This window comes from Pseudopipra pipra, chromosome 7 (assembly GCF_036250125.1).
Source record: "Pseudopipra pipra isolate bDixPip1 chromosome 7, bDixPip1.hap1, whole genome shotgun sequence".
NCBI classification, from domain to species: domain Eukaryota; kingdom Metazoa; phylum Chordata; class Aves; order Passeriformes; family Pipridae; genus Pseudopipra; species Pseudopipra pipra.
Window position 1 is genome coordinate 18,358,263 of NC_087555.1, and position 18,548 is coordinate 18,376,810.

The 18,548-nt window shown below is 39.7% G+C and overlaps 1 protein-coding gene across 6 annotated transcripts in view; it reads right to left on the minus strand.

Moving 5' to 3' along the window:
* MAP3K20 (mitogen-activated protein kinase kinase kinase 20) overlaps nucleotides 1-18,548 on the minus strand; it is a 97,956-nt gene that overhangs the window by 43,913 nt on the left and 35,495 nt on the right. For all 6 annotated transcript variants that reach the window (XR_010431936.1, XR_010431935.1, XM_064660816.1 and 3 more), the window contains exons 6-10: nucleotides 18,329-18,357; nucleotides 18,078-18,215; nucleotides 12,069-12,155; nucleotides 8,440-8,514; nucleotides 3,186-3,292 (exon numbers count right to left, since the gene is read on the minus strand). Coding sequence is in view for 4 of the 6 variants with exons in the window: in XM_064660816.1 (XP_064516886.1) it covers nucleotides 3,186-3,292; nucleotides 8,440-8,514; nucleotides 12,069-12,155; nucleotides 18,078-18,215; nucleotides 18,329-18,357 (436 nt within the window). In the remaining 2 variants the exon portion in view is untranslated. The remainder of the gene's footprint in view (nucleotides 1-3,185; nucleotides 3,293-8,439; nucleotides 8,515-12,068; nucleotides 12,156-18,077; nucleotides 18,216-18,328; nucleotides 18,358-18,548) is intronic.

The following is an 18,548-nucleotide window of genomic DNA, read 5'->3' on the forward strand; positions in this document are numbered from 1 at the left end:
AACTTAAAAATACAGCAGATCTGCGCAACTCAGGCATAAGACAGCATCCCTATTCAATTAAATAATAAAAATGTGCAGAACACTTAGGAAATATGATAGTGAAATATTTTAAGGAAATTATAAAACAAACAGATTAAAATGCATTATTAATATAATCAGGACCAGAGAATGCTTCAAATAAAACCACATTATAGATCGGTCAAAGTGTCATTTATGTTATAAACTCCACCAGTCATGTATAGACTCAGACCACTCTCAGTTTTCACATGAGCCAGTTAGTGACAATGAAGTTACTTGCTGTTACAGATACAGTTTGTGCATGTCTATACAGAAAGAACTTCAGCTTTCCTTTCTTTAAGAGTGGGAAAAAATATAATCCAGCTTGTCTGAGCTTTGATTTGCTTTGGTAAGTGCAGTATCCTTGTGAAAGTGCAGTATCTGGATCACTAATTCAGAGGTCCCTCAAAGGAACAAGCATAACCTTTGCTTTTCCCAAGTCCACCCTTCTCTAGGGTTCTAAAAGCCAGCCTTCATTAAAATTCCCTATTTTGTGGTAACACATCTCATTCTTTCCCTACTGCTCGTTCCACTATCTCTTTGCAAATCACTGTGGGATAAAAAAACATGAAAGAAAAAAAAGAAACTACGAATAAAAGAAAAGATTTTTCAGTGCAGAAGTTAAAACATGTTAACTTCGGTGCAATTGTTTTTAGAAACAGTCTGTTTTAATTTATCCTTTGGGATCACTTTATGCATCTTTCATCTACTTCAGGTGGCATATTTTTTGCATATTTTCTGTTAATTTGACTTCACATTCATGAATGCCTCTATACAGACATGGCTTTCACATCAGGGAAGGCAGCCATTACCAGAATTTGGTTTGGAGAACAGCCCTAATCTTACCCAGTTTCCAAACAACTCCCCACACAACTTGTGCTCTTTCTGTACTTTGTGTTTTCATTTCAGTCTAATTCAGAAATCATCTTTGCTTTCAGGAAAATCATGTCCCATCAGGAATTTGTATTTTCTCTCTCATATTTCCTTGTCTCCAAGTTGTTTATTATCCCAGAAAAAATGCCAAATTTATCTTTAACAAAAGTCCCCATAGTAAGAACTTCTGTTACTTGAGAGTGCCAAAGAGCGTTTTGTTTCTGTATGGCTTTTCATTAACACCTTTTCAGACATTCCCCACCTGAGTAAGTTAGGTGCATCAAAATAAAATTTGCAAGAACCTGGGCCATCTGAGTCACACCCCAAGAAATAAACTGATTAAGTAAAGGAATAGAACTTTGTTACCAAGTGCCAGCTAGCACAGCTTTCGTTCTGCTATACTGGCAAGATTTAAGTAGGTATTTGCTTTTTCCTAAGGGCATTTGAGCACTTGCTCCTCTTTTAAAAATGTTTTTACAATGTAGGGGTGTATAGAAAGCCCCTCACTGGGGGATATTTTTCTTTCAACCCTGCTTGTATTCTGTCTACTATCAAAACCACAATATGATGCCCACAGTCTGCACAAACAACGGTGCCATGAAACAAGTTTTTTCCTTGAAATATCCAACATTTGTCCCAAGCCTTACACCACGGATTTGGGGGGAAGAGGGCATACTGATAAAGCAGTAAAAGCACCGCCACGGATAAAATCCGTGGCAAACATTCGAGAGCCGGGTATTGGTAAGAGGGCACTCTGAACACTGTTCTCCGGGGCTGCGGGGGACCCCGCTCCAGGGGGCAGTCCCGCAGCGAGGGCGGTGGGGCAGAGCGTGGGACAGAGAGCAGGGCAGGGAGCGGGACTGAGCGCTGGGCTGAGCGCGGGGCAGGGAGTGGGCCGGAGCGGGGCAGGGAGCGGGGCAGGAGCGGGGCAGGGAGCGGGGCAGGGAGTGGGCCGGAGCGGGGCAGGGAGCGGGGCAGGGAGCGGGGCAAGGAGCGGGCCGGGCGGCGGGGCAGGGAGCGGGGCAGGGAGCGGGGCAGGGAGCGGGGCAGGAGCGGGGCAGGGAGCGGGCCGGGCGGCGGGCGCAGCGCGGCGCTGCCGCCAGCAGAGGGCGCGGTGCCGCCGCAGGCCGTCCCGGGCCGCGGTGCCGCCGCCGGCGCTGCTGAGTCAGGGCAGGACCGGCCCCGGCCCGGGCTATTTATACCCGGCCATGTGACCGGGGGCGCCCCATCGCCAGCTCAGTTTTTCCACTCGTCCCACTAAAACTCTACGCCTTGCCTTTCCTTGGAAGGCAGCGGAGGAAACGTGGGATGCCGGGCTTGACACAAGCCCCATTTCCATGTGCTCTTCCCCATCCTCCACCCAGTCCCGGTTTCTTCGATGCCTGCAGGCTGGGAATCCTTCAGTACTTCTGCTCCCTGCTTGCTTGGCACAGGGCCAGTGCTTCTTAATATAGACTGAGGCACGATCATCTGCAAAACTCTTCTGCCTGTGCAGATCTGCTTTCAATTTTCTTTCCCAAACAGAACGCTGTACTGCGAAGCAGCGAGTTTTCTAACCCACAAATAAGCTTTGGGGACAGGTTTCTGAAGTTTTGGCCCATACCAAAAAAGAGGCTGGAACTTTAACCGTAAAACTGTCATGTAATAAAATTTTCTCAAAGCTCATCTCCATTTATCACCACTTATGAATAACAATTACAATCAGCAATAGCTAAAATCATATGCTCAAGCTGGACTGAGTGTATGCTGGATGCATGGACACACAGTCAATACAAGGGAGAGAATGCATAAGAAATGGTAGAACACATACAAGTGAGGACAAATAGAGGCTTAACTTGAAACAGGCTTTTTATGCCCTTTATCTTTTTTTGGTCTTAATATTAACATCACCTATACACTTCCTACGAAAATTGCATCAGTCATACATATATCTGAGTTCTTTTGCCCCCGCATTATTGACTGGAAACTCATAATTGGTTTTAAGATGTGAATCACAAAACCATAAATATCATGATACCTAAACCAGTGTAATAATAAACAGAGGGTACAGCTAAGTGCATTGGCTCCTAATACAAGTTTCTCAACATTCTGGGCATTCCTGAAAAACAACAAGGTAAATTATATTCTAAAAATACCTTAAGCACACATATTTGCTGCCAAAAAATCATCGGAGTCTGATGTCTTTCTGAAAAGAACGTTCATACCCATTTCAATGTAAAACCACATCATTTCATCCCGGCAGGAAGGAAACTTACCTCCACTCTGCCTTGTTATGCAGGAATGAGTTACACTGGTCTGGAAGGTTGCTGTCATTTGACATAGATTCCAGGATTGAAATGATCTGCTTGAAAGATGGCCTTTTCTGAAGACAAAGGAAAACCAAAACAAAACAGAACATTTGCATCTATATACAACTACTAAAAATATGGGCAGGAATTTTTCAACTGAAAAAGCACAAGCAAGAGAAATTGCAATGCTTCTTTCTGAACACAGCAATCCTACAAGAGGACTGCAAGTTTGTAAATTTTTGGGTTTTTTTTTTCTCCCATTAAAGAAAAGGTCAGTTTGGGAAGAGTCACATAGGCTAGTAGGACTCGAGCCTTAGCTTAGTCTTTCATGTCTATCAGTAAAACAGCATTAAACAACATTAGTAGCATCGATAATCATCTAGATTCTCAATTCTGAAGTTTTTCTCAAGCTAAGAAGGAAAATGCTGCCAAATATAGAAGGCTGGACCCATCAGCAACTGGTAATTAGAGAGATGGCCTTTTACAGGTACTAACACAAACTCTTCAGTGTGTGAACAAGCTATTTAGCTGCTCATCAAAAACGGTTTTCTGGCTGCAGTTCCCCTCTTGCAGAGGAGAGACTTTTCAGAAAAACCTCTCACTTTAGCTACCACAGAGCAGCCAGGGAAGAAGTGAAGATTGAGGCTAGGTAAGGATGCCTCACCTGGCAGCTAAGCTCATATCAGTGGTGTCTGTGCTCTTCTATCCTGGGCTCATTTACTGAACTTTCTGTTCAGGGCTCTCCAGCCAGCACCCACTGTGCTCACTAATCACAAAGAGCAGTTAAAACTTTTCTGTATTTTCTACTTTCCCCTTAGTCCCAAGGGGAAGCTATGAAGTAGGATAATAACTGAAAACTGAAAAAGCTAGAGTTAAATGTGTTTCTTGAAAGAGCGCTGACTCTGTTAGTCTGTTTGACAGACCCCAGACAAGGTTGAGACAAAAGGTTGAAACAAAATGTAGATACATAATAAGGGGATGATGCACATTCTTTCTCTATCGCGCCTTTAATTATACCATTTCTGCTAAAATTACAGATGCCGCAATTAAAACGTGCATTTTAATTTGGAAGCACAAAACCAATTAGGAACAATGCTGAGGTGTCTCTCTCAGGAAGATCCAAGTGATTTCCACATTATGAAAGAAAGACAATTTCTTTATATTAAATGTCAAACAGCATGAAAAAGTGTCAAATGCAAAACAAAAAAAAGACAAGCTCTCTTATACTGTAATGCTGCACTATTCGGCTGTAACTGGAGGCTTTGTCTGTCATTTTTTGGTCCATCTCCATGATTTCAGGCAATGGGCAGTTGAATGAGCTACACAGATTTTTTTTTTGCAACAGACCTGCCCCAGCCTCCTATGTGCTTATGCTTTTTGGCCCCCAGCCCAGCATCTATGGAACAGCAACCTGGGCACGCCTGGCAACAGGTGCCTGTTCACCAGCACTTGTTGACATGGAAATCCAGCAGGGTCACCCTGCCTTTACAGGCAGCTGTAGGAGGCAGCAGTCCTCCCCTCCACATGCATGATGCTGCTGGACCAAACACAGCTGAGTAGATACTCTCAACACACCCTGGAAGAGCCCAAACTTCCCCAGTCAGGGAGTGTGCGGCACCGGGAGTACAGAGCACAAAATCCATCCCTGGCACCAACAAGGACAAAAACTCCAGTGCAGTTTTGTGGCAGAAGAACCTTCCAACTGCCCTCACACCCTTATTGTTGCTACAGCTGCGTCTCTTGTAACCACATGGTTACAAGACACAAACTGTTGAGGTGATTCAAGAGCCTCCCAAACGGAGAGGAAGCTGCCAGACAGGAGATGGTGGCTCCCCACCAATACACCAAGGTACTGCTACTGGTACACCCTGTCCAACAGACTGGAAGGTGCATAATGTGCCTGAACTAAACTAATCCTATTTTCAGGAAAAGACCGAGAGCAAACATCCCCATGCTGCATTACTTACAACATTTTATGGCTTGTTCAGGATTATTTTACAAAACACTTTCAGAAGTTTTGCTTGCTCCTTTTTTTTTGGGAGTACCCTAGGAAGTACAAGACAGGGCTGACACTAAGTGAGCACAGTCAGCACTATCGTCAAGCCTGCCTGCACTAACTGGAGTGGAGATAATGACAGAGAACAGGGCTTTTACTAAGGGCGAGCAAAAGGACCAACCAAGTGATTTGGGAGGAGCAGCACCACACGTTTGGTGGGTCCGACGCTACAGGCAAAGGAGCTGCTGAGCTGTGCAACTGGAGCTGGAACAATTGCAGAGTCACACAGTACTGTCAAAGCTTGTACATCTCTGGCTGTGCAATATCTGCGAACAGCCAGCAGCTACCCTGCCAGCTTTGTAGCTGCCAGATTTACAGGTACCAGCTTTCCATGGAGAAAAAGGTGACAGGAAGACAAGCCTACACTGCCATGTGGGTTTTGCTGGTGGTTTCTTGCCCCTAGGAAAGGGTAATTTCAGATTTAATAAATGCACTCTAAGTACAGAGTGGTTAAAACTGGCAAGAAGTGATTTGTGAAATTGGGAGCCCAAGTTGAGAAACCTTGAAAAAAAAAGTCTTATTTTTGGTGGATAACTGCTTAGTACTTTCTAGAAAGTCCTTATAAGAGATTCTTAAAATATCCAGGCATGAGTCGCCTTTTGAAAACTGTTTCCCTTTATATCTGTGATGCCTCATACTGAAACCTTTAAAATACATGCCCCTCTAGAAATAACTCTGGCTAATGTTTTCATTGTTTCCTTCCACTCAGTATTTCTTACTGAATAGGTCTGCACAAACCCAGGATATTTAATCCATATGACTTTCATTTCTTGCTTTCTCTCTGTTCCCAGGTTTCTGATTTCCATTAAAATACTCAGTAATTTATAAACATCTTTGATATGGAGATAAACTGAAGGAATAGATGAAATAAGAAAGAATCTAGTACCCAAGCAAAAGCAACTTGTTTGTTAGAAATTTTAACATGTGAGCTGTTTATTTCACCTAGCAGTTTAAACTGCATAAAGACTACCATTCCAAATATCACGTGGAGCAATGAACTACAGAAATTTTTCTCCACGTATGATGAAATTTGTAAGAATTCAAAGCAACATTAATAACTCTGTCCATTCCCATGAAGCAGTTATGGTGTGAGCCATATCTGACACTCCAGCTGCTTTGCAGCAGCTCTACAAGTGTACTCCTTAGCCCCACAGTAAATGCGCATCCCTCTTTTCTCAGGGTTAAGCCACCAAAAGTTACCTTATGCTTTCTGTGGACTAAAAGTATGCACCTTAGCAACTGCCTTTGAGCAGCTGACATCCTCGAGCTCACCTCTGCTTGACCTTCAGTTCATGCATCAACGATCTGATTTTCTAAAGCTAATCCTGGCAAAAAGGGAATGTTACACAGAGCACTATTTCAGAGGAGCGTGCTCCATCTTTTGGCTCATGCAGGCCACACAGCCTTTTATCAAAGCATTTTGAGAGCTGTAAGAAGTGATCTTTTCCCCAACACGTGACTGAATAAGTCAGTCACATGCCCAAATTGTGACCAGAGATTACTCCATTTCAGTCATGTGAACAAAGTATTTATAATTGCCTAACAGAAGAAGAGCTGCATGAAAAAAAATAGCAAAGAGCAGACTGTCAAAAAAACCCCTCTCACATGAGATTCACTCTTTGCACACAATCCAGAGATGTCTCTGGGAACAATGTTCCCAGAAGCCCACACCCAGGTGAATTACTTAGGCAGACAGAACTCAGTCTGATGGTTAAGCATCCTTCTTTTACAACATGAAGATCCCTCCCTCTCCTTGTGGCTAAAGCAAGGCAGAGAGTGAGCTGATCTAGTATGTGCTACAATTACAGAAAAGGAGCCCCAGTAATTCTTATTCTGAGGCCTTTGGTAGCGATACTGACGCTTGGGAGCAGTTATTAAAGATAAGTAGTGGTCATTGAAAGTGCTCTTCAGTAATTACTGACCTAGAATTTAAACAGCCTACTTGTAGATTCAAAAACTCAAAGCATTTTTTCCTCCCCTTCTGTGGGGAGGATACAGGGAGTTATTAAGAGAATGACAATTAAATGTCTGTTCATGTGGAAACCACATGTTGATGGATCTCAGTCTTCCAGATCTATTCTGTAGGAAAGCAACTTCTTGCTTAAAAAAGAGAGACCGAGAAGTGATATTTCCTTTCTCATATTATTCTTTTATGACTACTCTCTGGTGATAAAAATTTCTAGTTTAGAGAACCTAAATGCTATAATTTGTCTTAGAATTGGTCTTGGTTTCTCTGAAGTAGTAGCTAGCTTTCTCCCGAGTTTAAAGAAACAAAGTTCTTGCTGGTGCCTTGACTTGAGAAAAAGCGCATTAATTTCCTCTGCTTAACTATCCTTTCCTGTCTCGAATATTTTCATAAGCAAAGAAAATGGATGTTAATCCTTGGTAATAAAGCTAGTATGCCCACAGGCTCTTTCCAGCCAGTTTTATGTAAAACAGGATGGTAGCAGAGTCCATTTAAAGAAGCTAACTCTCATAACCTACAAAAGCTTTTACTGTCTAAATACTCTATTTAATTCCTTCCTTGTAGCAGCAGATTAATAATAACAGTGGTTTGGCTCTTTAACTTTTTATTCTGTTTTCATGGTTAAACAGTACTGCTATTATCATATTATTACAGTATAGTCATTATAAAGCTCATCATTTGTCCTAAGGGAACAGATTAGGAAAGATTTAATGTCAATTCAGAATGTGTTGCTGCTGTTGCTACCCATGTTTTACGGATTAACTTATTCTTTAATTATATTTGTGTTTTCAACACAAGGATGGCATCAAAATTGGACCTTGAAATAGGTATTTCATAACATGATGCTCACATACATCCAAGAAAGATCAAATATTAATTATTGAAAGAAAATATAAAACCCGCCATTTCTCCACTTGCTCCAGAATGGCTATACTTTTGCCATCTTACCATATTTCCCATCACTGTCTTTAGTAGTCAGGTAAGTTAGTAGCATAGTAGCTCTTGATTAAAAGTGAGACAGACATTTACGTACAAATATATAAACCCATTAAAAAAACCCAGCCCTGGCTATCTTTATGAAGAAGTGTGTTTTAGCATACATCAATGGTGTCAGCTCAGAGTTGTCCCCCACACAAATACTAATGCACTTTGCAAAACAAGGCTGGGGGGGGTTAGAAATCAAACACACATTAAATTACCTTTGAATCAGCATCCCAACATTGCTGCATCAGTTCTGCAAAACTTCTGGGACAACTGCTTGGAATGGTTAATCTCTAATGGAAAGAGAATGTACCAGTTATTGGAAGCATTTCCCTTTAAGCTGCTACTAAGAGACTTCCTTTAATAGCAACGCGATTAAAAGAATTAAAGCACATTCTTTCTTTAAAACACAATATAAAAAAATTATGATTGACATATTAGAAAGAAAAATCAAAATTGTTAACACTAGCAAGACGTACAATTAATTTTTAATAGACCTATAAGAAAGGAATGTAAGAAATGCACAAATGGAGTTCCTTAAGAAAGCTCAGGGAAGAACTAAAAACAAACAGCTTTTAATACTAAAACATAATAGTTTGTGGAGGTTGCTGCATGTTATTTTAAGATGCTTGTCAAGACAGGGATAATGTATAGCCTGCCTTAATTCCTTTCTCCCACACAGATGATCTAGCTGTACAATACTATAATCAGTTTTGACACACAAATGGTTGAAATATAGATTACATTAAGTGAGTTAAAAAGAGTTAGGTGAAGCTCTACATGACACAAGAGATGTTTCATGAGCTTGTGGCCAGAAGGATTAATGAGAACATGCAGATCTCGGAAAGCACTCCCAGAGCACAGTGAACTCATAAATACTTCCTAATGACTGAAGACAAGGAGTTCTTGGTTATAGCCAGGACCACTGACTACAGAGAATTAGTTTGAAGCTTGTTTGATTTCATTTGCTGAGAGTTTTAAGCCATGAAAAGATTCACTCAGTCAGCCTTAGAGGATTTTACCTTAAGAGTCTGCCTCCAGACTGGAAAGCCTAAAAGCAAATCCCTTCTCACATACACACACACTCTCCAGTTGACTGCAAGTGCTTCCAACAATATTACACCCAAAGATCCCTCTGCTCTCACTAACACAGTTTACTGACTTCAGACGTTTCATATTAAATAAATAACAAAAAAATGCAGATTAAAATAACAGTTCTTCAGTGAAAATGAGTCCAAACGGACTCCTCAAGAGGGATCATGCTGGAAAAAGGTTCCTTGTCCTCTAACAGGTGAGAACCAGGTGTTATAGCCCTGTTCAGAACAACCTACCAGGAAGACCCTTTGATCTGCCCTACTATTGCCATTTCGGAAGCAAAGCAGAGCAAGTTGTGTCGAACTCTACCATCATATTGCTGCAGCATAACCTGCAAAGCCTTACAGCAGCCAAGAGTAAAGAGTTAAAAAATTCTGCTCCACAAGCATTTGAACACCATGAGAACTGGAAACATGAGATATAGATGCAGGGCACTGCAGAAGTCTGATTATTAAAATAATGTAATAACTTAAGATTATAACTTAATAATATAATAACAAAGGTTTCTGTGCAAGAAATACATAGAAATTTGTACAATGCATAAACAAGTTGTACTGGTGCTTGATCTCTGATTGAGTCATTAGCCTAAAAATACACTGGCTAGTCTTGCTGCAGTATTGTCTGTAACCCTCACTGTTCCAGACAGTGGACAATCAGTTGCAATCACCACTTGTCTCACTTGTGCAGAATGTCACCTATATAATATGTAATATAGAGGTAGCAGTTTTCAAAAGTGTCATATTAAAATAAAGATCATATTTCTCAGTGGCATTTATTATGAGATCATGCCTAGTATAATCTGAACTCTCATGCCTTTCATTTCTGGCTTAAAAAAATTATACAGAAACTCTACCAGAATAAAATAACACTGAAATTATACAGAGTCAAAAGAGATCCATACAGAATCATTAGAATCTACATCACTTGTTGGCCTCAGGATTTGCAAAGGGGATTTTTCACCTTATGCAATTACACTTTGGCCTCAGTCCCACACTGATTTTAACAAGAGCCTTGCAGTGCAAAAAATGGAGGACTGGCTCAACAGTGATTCAATCCTGTTGTGGACTGGAAGCATGCAATCCCATTGATATCAACAGATTGAACTAAGAACAGAACCTGACCCTTACACTTGCTTTGGGATATAGGAAACTAAGAAGAAAAGCAGCACAAGCTGACTTTTACAAGGCTTATGCTGAACATGTTACTCGAGTCATGGCCGGAAAAAACAAAAACTGTGCAATGGCCCCTACAGCCTTCTAAAAAAGATCGTAGCAACAGGTTAGTGGTACCTGGCAGGCAAAGAGCTGGCTGTGAAAATGTCACCCCTTAGGTTTCTTCAGCCATGAGTAAAATAGTCATGTCCACACTTTGTTCATACCGTATTTTACACAGTTCTTTGGCCTGGAAAACTATAGAGAAATGTGTGTTGTACTCTGTCATCTTTCAGCACATGACTACATCTCTTTAAACATTCCTAATGCTACTTTGTACCCCTGATGTAAACTGCAGGTAGTAGGCACAAGAAACAAATACTGTTGATGGAAGGCTTTATGGTTACCCCTTCAAAATGATGTATGAGGCTTTTCCTAAACTACAAGAGTGTCTTTGTGCCCCCTGCTCTGATAAATGCAGTAGAAGACCACATTCATAATCTTCACACTGTTAGTGTAGCATTTCCAACTAATTGGTATATCACAGTGTCACTCACTGGAATTAATCCAGTCCTCAAAGAGAAATAAAAATAAAGGAGGAAAAAAACACCAATAAAAAATATTAAACTAAGAGGAGGAAACCTAACTCCTCTGTTAAACTCTGAAGCATTTTGAGAAACAGTTTATGTAGAATAATAGAAACCTGTATTGTACAGCCACTGCCTTGCCATTGTAATGTTTCCCAAGCTTCCGCTGTGTCTAGATAGAGGAGGTTTCATCTTTGTGGAGGATTTCCATGCTTGTCTGTGTGTGGTACAGTCACAACTTTAAATGTTTTTTAAATGTAGTTACTGTCTTTGATATCAAGGGACTATGTGTTCAGATATACGCTCACATGTCCAACTAACTGAAAGCCTCAATTTGTGAGAAGAAGAAAAGCGAGGCTGGGGACACTGTACAAACGGTGTTTACACCACTGAAGTGCTTTTGAAATGGAAAGACTCTGCATGAGGAGGCTTGCAGCTATGCCACAGCCTTGCCGATACCAGTGAGGAGCTCATCTTCAATGTAGTGTTGAACGTAGGTGGCAAAACTGTAATTTCTCTCTTTTTTTTAAACTATTTTTTCTTCTTTTATTTTTGAAATTTTCATCTAAGCGGCAGTTTCTTGTACTATAGTGACTCCTGCTGGGAGAGTTAAGTTGAAGTAGCTGAAGGTCTCTTACAGATATATCAACTCCCGGCCAGTAAAAAGATGTCCTAAACGCAGGAGATGGAGTTAAACTGTTCCCCTACCTTGGACGCAATGGCTTCTTTCATCACTAAGAACAAACCCCTAGGTTTTACAATTGAGACTGAGAAACTAGTACAGTACTTGTACAATTTTTGATCTACAGCATCACGACGTGAAGCTGCAACAATTAGATGTAAAGGGTCCATTCATGAGGAATAACATCACTTTGACCCTTTGTGTTAGCTCCTACTGCTAATCTTTCCATACGCGTGAACTTACTTTCAATTTGAAGAAGATGAAAAAGTCTTTTGCAAAACCCCAATACTGTTTTCTGATCTATGTACCTGAATGTAGAAACGTAGTCTTACCTCGTTTTTTTCCACTACAAGCCAAGCTACTTGTAATCCTTCCAAGCCTTTAAAGGGGACCTCCCTTGTTAGCATCTCCCAGAGAACCTGGAAGGGAAAAAAAGAAAAGAATTTTTATTTCTGTACTTTGTATTTTAAATACATTATTAAACCTTGATACAGCACTATTCTGTATCCAATTACCAGGCAACCAGTTTCCATTTGCAGGAACTTGGACCAGTGTTTGTGTGCAAGATCTTCTCACTAAATTAAATTGAATGTTTCTGCTTTTTTCCTCTACAGAAAAGCCAAGATGAAAAACTGGGTTGCTTTTTTACTTTCTTTGTACACTACAAAGTTCACATTTGGCAGTTGAGACTTGGGAAGACAACGAACTCTTCCTCTCCTTCTCAGCCCCAACTAGACATATCTTTGCTTTGTAGTAATTTTTCATTTAAAAATATTTCTATATGATTGCCACCAGTGAATATTATCCAAAATGTATTTTGCTCCTATGATGTGCCTATGAAAATATTAAATATAATTTTGCAATCAAAACTGTAATTGTTTATCTCCAAGTATGGGATCACGTTAAACTAAGCAATATATAGCATATATAAAATTACTCTGTTCTCCTCAAGATTTTATATACGTATTGTACTTAGATATAGAAAGATCTCCTAATTTTACATGCTCTTAGTGCTTTGGTAACAGTACCTGAGAATCTAAGCTACTCTGTAGAAAAGAGCCTGGCATCACCAAGAAGGCTTCAAGTCAATGAATCCAACTTGGTTTTCTGCCATTGGGAAAACATATTGGAATTCAACCAAATTAATAGCACTTTCTACCTCCACTTGTATATGTCCCTTTTTTTTCTTAAAGCTGAACCTTCGTATATGTATCTTGTTACAAACATCTACAAATTTTTTCTTCTGCTCATATACCAAGCAGAACAACAACAACAAAATATTTTATGCAGGATTTGCCTAAATGCATTAAGATCCTTATGCAACTCTCTATATCCTCCCTGTTTAGGTTAGTACCCAGGTTTATTCCAGCTACATCATTTCAAATGGATTGTAGACAGTCATGAAGATAATCAGAAAAAAAAAAGCAACAATATTGGCAGACAGAGGTCAAGCAAAAAAAAAAGCATTGAAGCAGAGTTGGGCCTTTAATCAAATGAACAAGGTACACTCCAACAATAGACCTATTCGAATAATTCTGCTTGAGTCAGAAGACTGACTGGTAAAGGTAAGAGTATCTTGGAAAAATAAGGACAGTTTTCCTGAGAATAAGAAATATATGGGGGAAGTTATCATAGATGTATTCAACTATCCTGTTTGCCTCACTTCACTCCTTTTCGAAGAAAAATAAGGCACCTCAATTAGTAACTCCAATGATCACCTCTGCTGGTAGAGAAGGAAATTTAACTCTGAGAGGAGGAAAAAATTTAGCAGCCCCATGTACTTCAGATAAAAAAGCAGTGTACAAAGCAGTCAGTTTAAAACAAAAGCCCCTGGATCAAATCAAACATGTAGTTGAGCAACCTTGTAGAACCACCTCATCTGTATGACTGTACCATGAAATCACAGAGGAAAAACTCAAGTTTGCACAAGATAGAGCAGTATCTAAATATATCTTCCAAGTAAAGAACATAATGAAATACACGTTAAATGTCTTCAAGAGCCTTGAGCTGGAAAACTACTGCTGTGCTACCTTTCTTTCAGAAGACTAAATTGTAAGAGCTGTCTCATCTCATTCATGCATGTACATTTGTGCAGAACATTTTGCACCGAATTCCTTTATCGTGACACCTTTAGTGTTTATTTCCACTGCCTGTACAGGTCACTGCCTCCCTAAACCAAGTGTTAGCTAAAAACACTTCAAGACTGCACACAGATGAAGAGAAAAACAGTGATCTGACACAATATGAAGTTTTCTTAATGCTTTCATTTTACTAATAAATTAAAATAAAAGATCCAAAAGTGGGATGCTAGAAATCCTTGTATTTACTTATACAGATTTAGAAAACATTCTAACAACGATGCAATTTTAATATTCAGGCCCATGGTATAGATAAAGCATTTCCTTCCATCAGTGACATATCTCTATTTTCAGTTTTATAGGAGCTTCAATCCCATCTCTTGGACTAGCTACCCTGAATCATCAGCTAATGTGAATGATTGCATCACCAGTCTTTTAAAAAGCAGTAAATGGGTACCTTCTGCATTCCCATTTGCCTCTTCCTCTCCCCAGTGTCACTGAGCTGCAGACAAGGACCTTACTCTGACTTACCCCAGCCTCTTTATTGCGAGGTATGCTCTGTTCATTTTCAGAACTGGCTCCCCAGCTCACTTCACATGGAAATCAATTTATCTTCCATTTCTGGTGTAAAATCTGAGACTGACATGGTTCACGTCCCCTCCCACCCCTGATGGTGAGGATCACCTGCTTTCCCAATCACATCACCTCTCTGTGATGATGGACAGCAGGTGCTCACAGAAAAAAACAGCCAAGCTAGAAACAATGATGAAAAACAAAGGAAGGTCATTTAATGTAGGGGTTTGTAACTTGTGGCCTCTGAAGACGTTGGGCTCATCTTTGCATAGAGGAACAGAATGGAGAGATAAATGCATGTGTGGTCATTCTATACATGAAGCTGAGAATAAGAATTACGTGGTCTTCAGGAAAAGCTCATATACTTACTTCTGTCAGCTCAGCTGTGCATCTCAGTTCTTATCCTCTCAACTATGTGACAACAACCCAAAGGAAAAAAAACAACCCCACAATACCGCCACCCCATCCCCACGCCAGTGCAAAGCCAACAAAGATTCAAAGTGCCATTTGGGTAGGGGAACATTCAAATGAGTAATCTGAGGAAAAGGAAACACTCTGAACATCTTTACCGAAAAAAATAAGTGTTTTCTCCTGTTAGGAAACTGTCCACAGACGATGGTCAAGAGCCACAGTGAGCGGAAGTACAGCATGAGCATTAGCATTGCACTCATAGAGGTGCTGCCCTTAGGCATGAAAATTAGGTCACTCTTCTCTGCATTGATCCAACTGCAGTTAAAGATCACATAATTCTTTTCAAAGAGAGTAAGGGATAACCCCTGGAGCTGGCCAACATTCCCTCTATAAATAACGTATGTTCTCATAGCTACAGCAATGTTTGAACAGCTGCTACATTTAATGGCAGTCTCTATGCCACCAATAGCCAATTAATGGTTTTACTTATTTGTTCTTGTAAGTGATAAAATAATTCAGCTACATCGTATAAGCTTTCTATGATTAAACACATTTACACTGATACACAAACACACGCTGTGGTGCACTACAAACAGTTCTGCCAGAATAACATATTCTGAGCATATGTCTTCATGATTTCAAAACAGCTTTTTGAGTGACACTGTCATTCCACAGACACTTTCCTATCTGGCAGAGACGCAAGGAATCATTTTTGAGCAACACACAATGGCATGAGTCAATTTCAGGGTTGATCATTTTTAACACTTGGTATCTGTTGTTTAGAGTACAGATTTGGAAATGGATCAGAAAAGAGAATCTCAGCATGGCTGAAGGAAAGTGCAAGATCTGTCTTTGTGTTGTAATAAATCTCCTGGAACATTCAGTTTCAGCATTTCATGGCAGTATTATAAATTATTTACTATATATCCCAAAGAGAATACATGGACCTGTTTAACCATCCATGAAGAGCAGCACAAGGTAATCTGAACCTTAACTACAAACATGTATACAATTGTTCACAAAGAGGAAAATTCATTTCAGTTGAGAAGCAACTCAGACCTATAAGGTTGCAGAAAGACTTCGACAGTTCATGGAAAAAAGCTCTCGCACACCTTAAGCAGAATATTTAAAATCACAGACTGGTTTGTAGAAAGAACAGAGTGTCAGATAGAAAAATAGCAGAAAAAAAATTAAAGAAAACCATGGGGAAGATGACAAATATTGCAAGTGGAATATCTATTCCTAGCATCTTACTAGTTTACATTTGAAAGGATTCTGTTCTTTGTTAAGAGGACTTTAACTGAAGAAAAGCAGATTTGTCTCTCTAGCACAAAAGCTGCTGGCAAGTGTTACACTTTGAAAAGGGATTCTTTAAATTTTGTTTTTATAGATGATAAGAATTTGAAGAGACAAAAATACCCTTTCTCAGATTTTTTTTTTGTTTTCAGTCCCCTAGCTAATTCTCTGACAGTCGTAACATTTACAGTGAGATTCCAACCTTCAATGTTATATTCAAGCCATCTCTTGCTGGTATAACCCCACTAGGTCAGTAATTTCAGCAACAGAGAACTCTGGCCACTGCCGTTGTTCATTTCTAGCCCTGTATCTCCTCCAAAAATTATGATGTTCCAAGACTAGACTTACAAAAAGGTTGACTCCTAAGTGTTTATGAATTCATAAGCTTCTACTCCCAGTAGAACACATTAGCTCAAAAAAATATATTAAAAAGTGTGGGTCAAATATTATTAGACACTCTAAAGCAGCACTACACATCCATAACAACATTAAAATATTCTGGTAACACTGAACTGTTTTCATAAGGAGGGTAGTTGAGTTTTACCTCTAAGCACAGAACTGTCAAAGGAACCTTACTTTCTGGATGAGGAAAAACAAACTATGCATGACATACTGTTCCCAAAGCACTGTTAATACTCCACATGATAAGATACTAAATAATTTCTTACCTTCTCCCACATAGAGAACATTAGTTATAGTCAATTCAAACTACAGGAGCAGTTTGAGCTATAAGACTATGTTTGGAATTTTTCCTCTAACGTTTTTGTTCTGTTTTGAAACTGGAATGTTTCCCTTCAGTGGACAATATGTGATTGCTTCCAGTAACAGTTTACATTAACATTTACATTTGTTAGCTTATGTTCTCTCACTTATGTTTGTGACCTAGTTCAGTTAAGCAAGCAAGGATTTTGAATCTGAAAATACAGTCTTTTTCTCCCTCCTTGCAAAACTTCAACCTTTAATTGTTAAGTGATGCCACATCATCTCTCATATATTTTTTTTCTCACTATAAACAACTGTTTGGCAAAAAGTTTAAGTCATCCTCCATTGGAACATCAGCTTAGGTACGTTAGCCATTAGGTGCAAGCCTAAAAACACAGTGCCTCCCTCACATCCATCTACTTCCATCCCTCAAAAAGAGGCAATACTTGACGAGTACTGAAGAATTCCCCATTCTGCCACCCACTGTTGAATCCAAACACAAATATGATTAATACACAGATATGCATGGAAACTACAGTCCCACTTCCTTTCCTTTACCCCTTGAAGTACTCTTCACTGTCCTCTGTCAGAGAAAGGCTATGGCCACGTAATTTATCTGATCACTAAGGCTATTTCTAGCCTATTTTGTATTGCACAGCAAAACCAAATTAAGAGCTTAACTGTGGACAGAGCGAAGTAATTCACATTATTGAATCTGAAAATCTGACATTGTGGTGAACTACCACTGATTGCTCACCCTTCGGAAAACCCACAAAGTAATGCTGGGCTTTTCTATATTTTCCGATGGGTAGAGTCTCTATTCTCACAGGTAATGACAGCAGGGTCTTTTAAACAATTAAGAATAGAGCGGTGGCTTACTTTTTATTATACATCAGTGATACTCCATTTTAGGGAAAGTAGAATGCTAATCATTTCATCCTGTTATACCCCTATTACAAGACAACCTTCAGTTCCACAAAAAAACACAAGTAGAGATTCATGACTCAGGTTTTTCAGTGGCTCCTGAAAGCCTCTGAACATACGCTGAACAACTGTGGTTGCCCTACACTGGCATGCTGCTAATCTAATCAGATCTTACTAAACATGCAAGACACTGTTCTTCCTATCATTTTCAAGCATGTAATTGCAAATTATGGATCAGTCTTAAAAGAAAGTCTGGGGTTTTTTGTTGTTCTTATTTAGAATTGCTGTTCTTGCATCATGTGAATTCTGTCATGCTGGACAACTGCTACTACTCATAGTAAAATGAGAGGCACTCACCACTCCATATGAATATGTGTCACATGTTTCAGACACTGGAAGACTCTGAATAACTTCTGGGGCCATCCATGGAAAAGTGCCCACTAATGACATGTGTGTCGTATGGGAGTGGAACCTTGAAGCACCAAAATCACAGATCTGGCAAGAATAAATAAAAAATTAAACAGGTAATAGAGTATCAACCTCATTCATTAGACATCAAAGCATTGACTCAAGCAGCATCTCTCTACAAATAATTAAAGAGTTCATACCTTTAACACACCATCAGCAGCTATAACAACTGAAAATGAAAAAACAAAAGGTTAGAAGAATGCTAGAAATAAACATAATATGTTTTCACAGCAAAATACTTTGTTTTTTAGCAAGACAAATGATCTTATGGTGAGCCAGCACTTGAATGTGCACACGTGCACAACTGTCCTAGTTTCTTTGAGAAGCTTTAGAGAACATCTATTGAACCCCTGCAAGCCT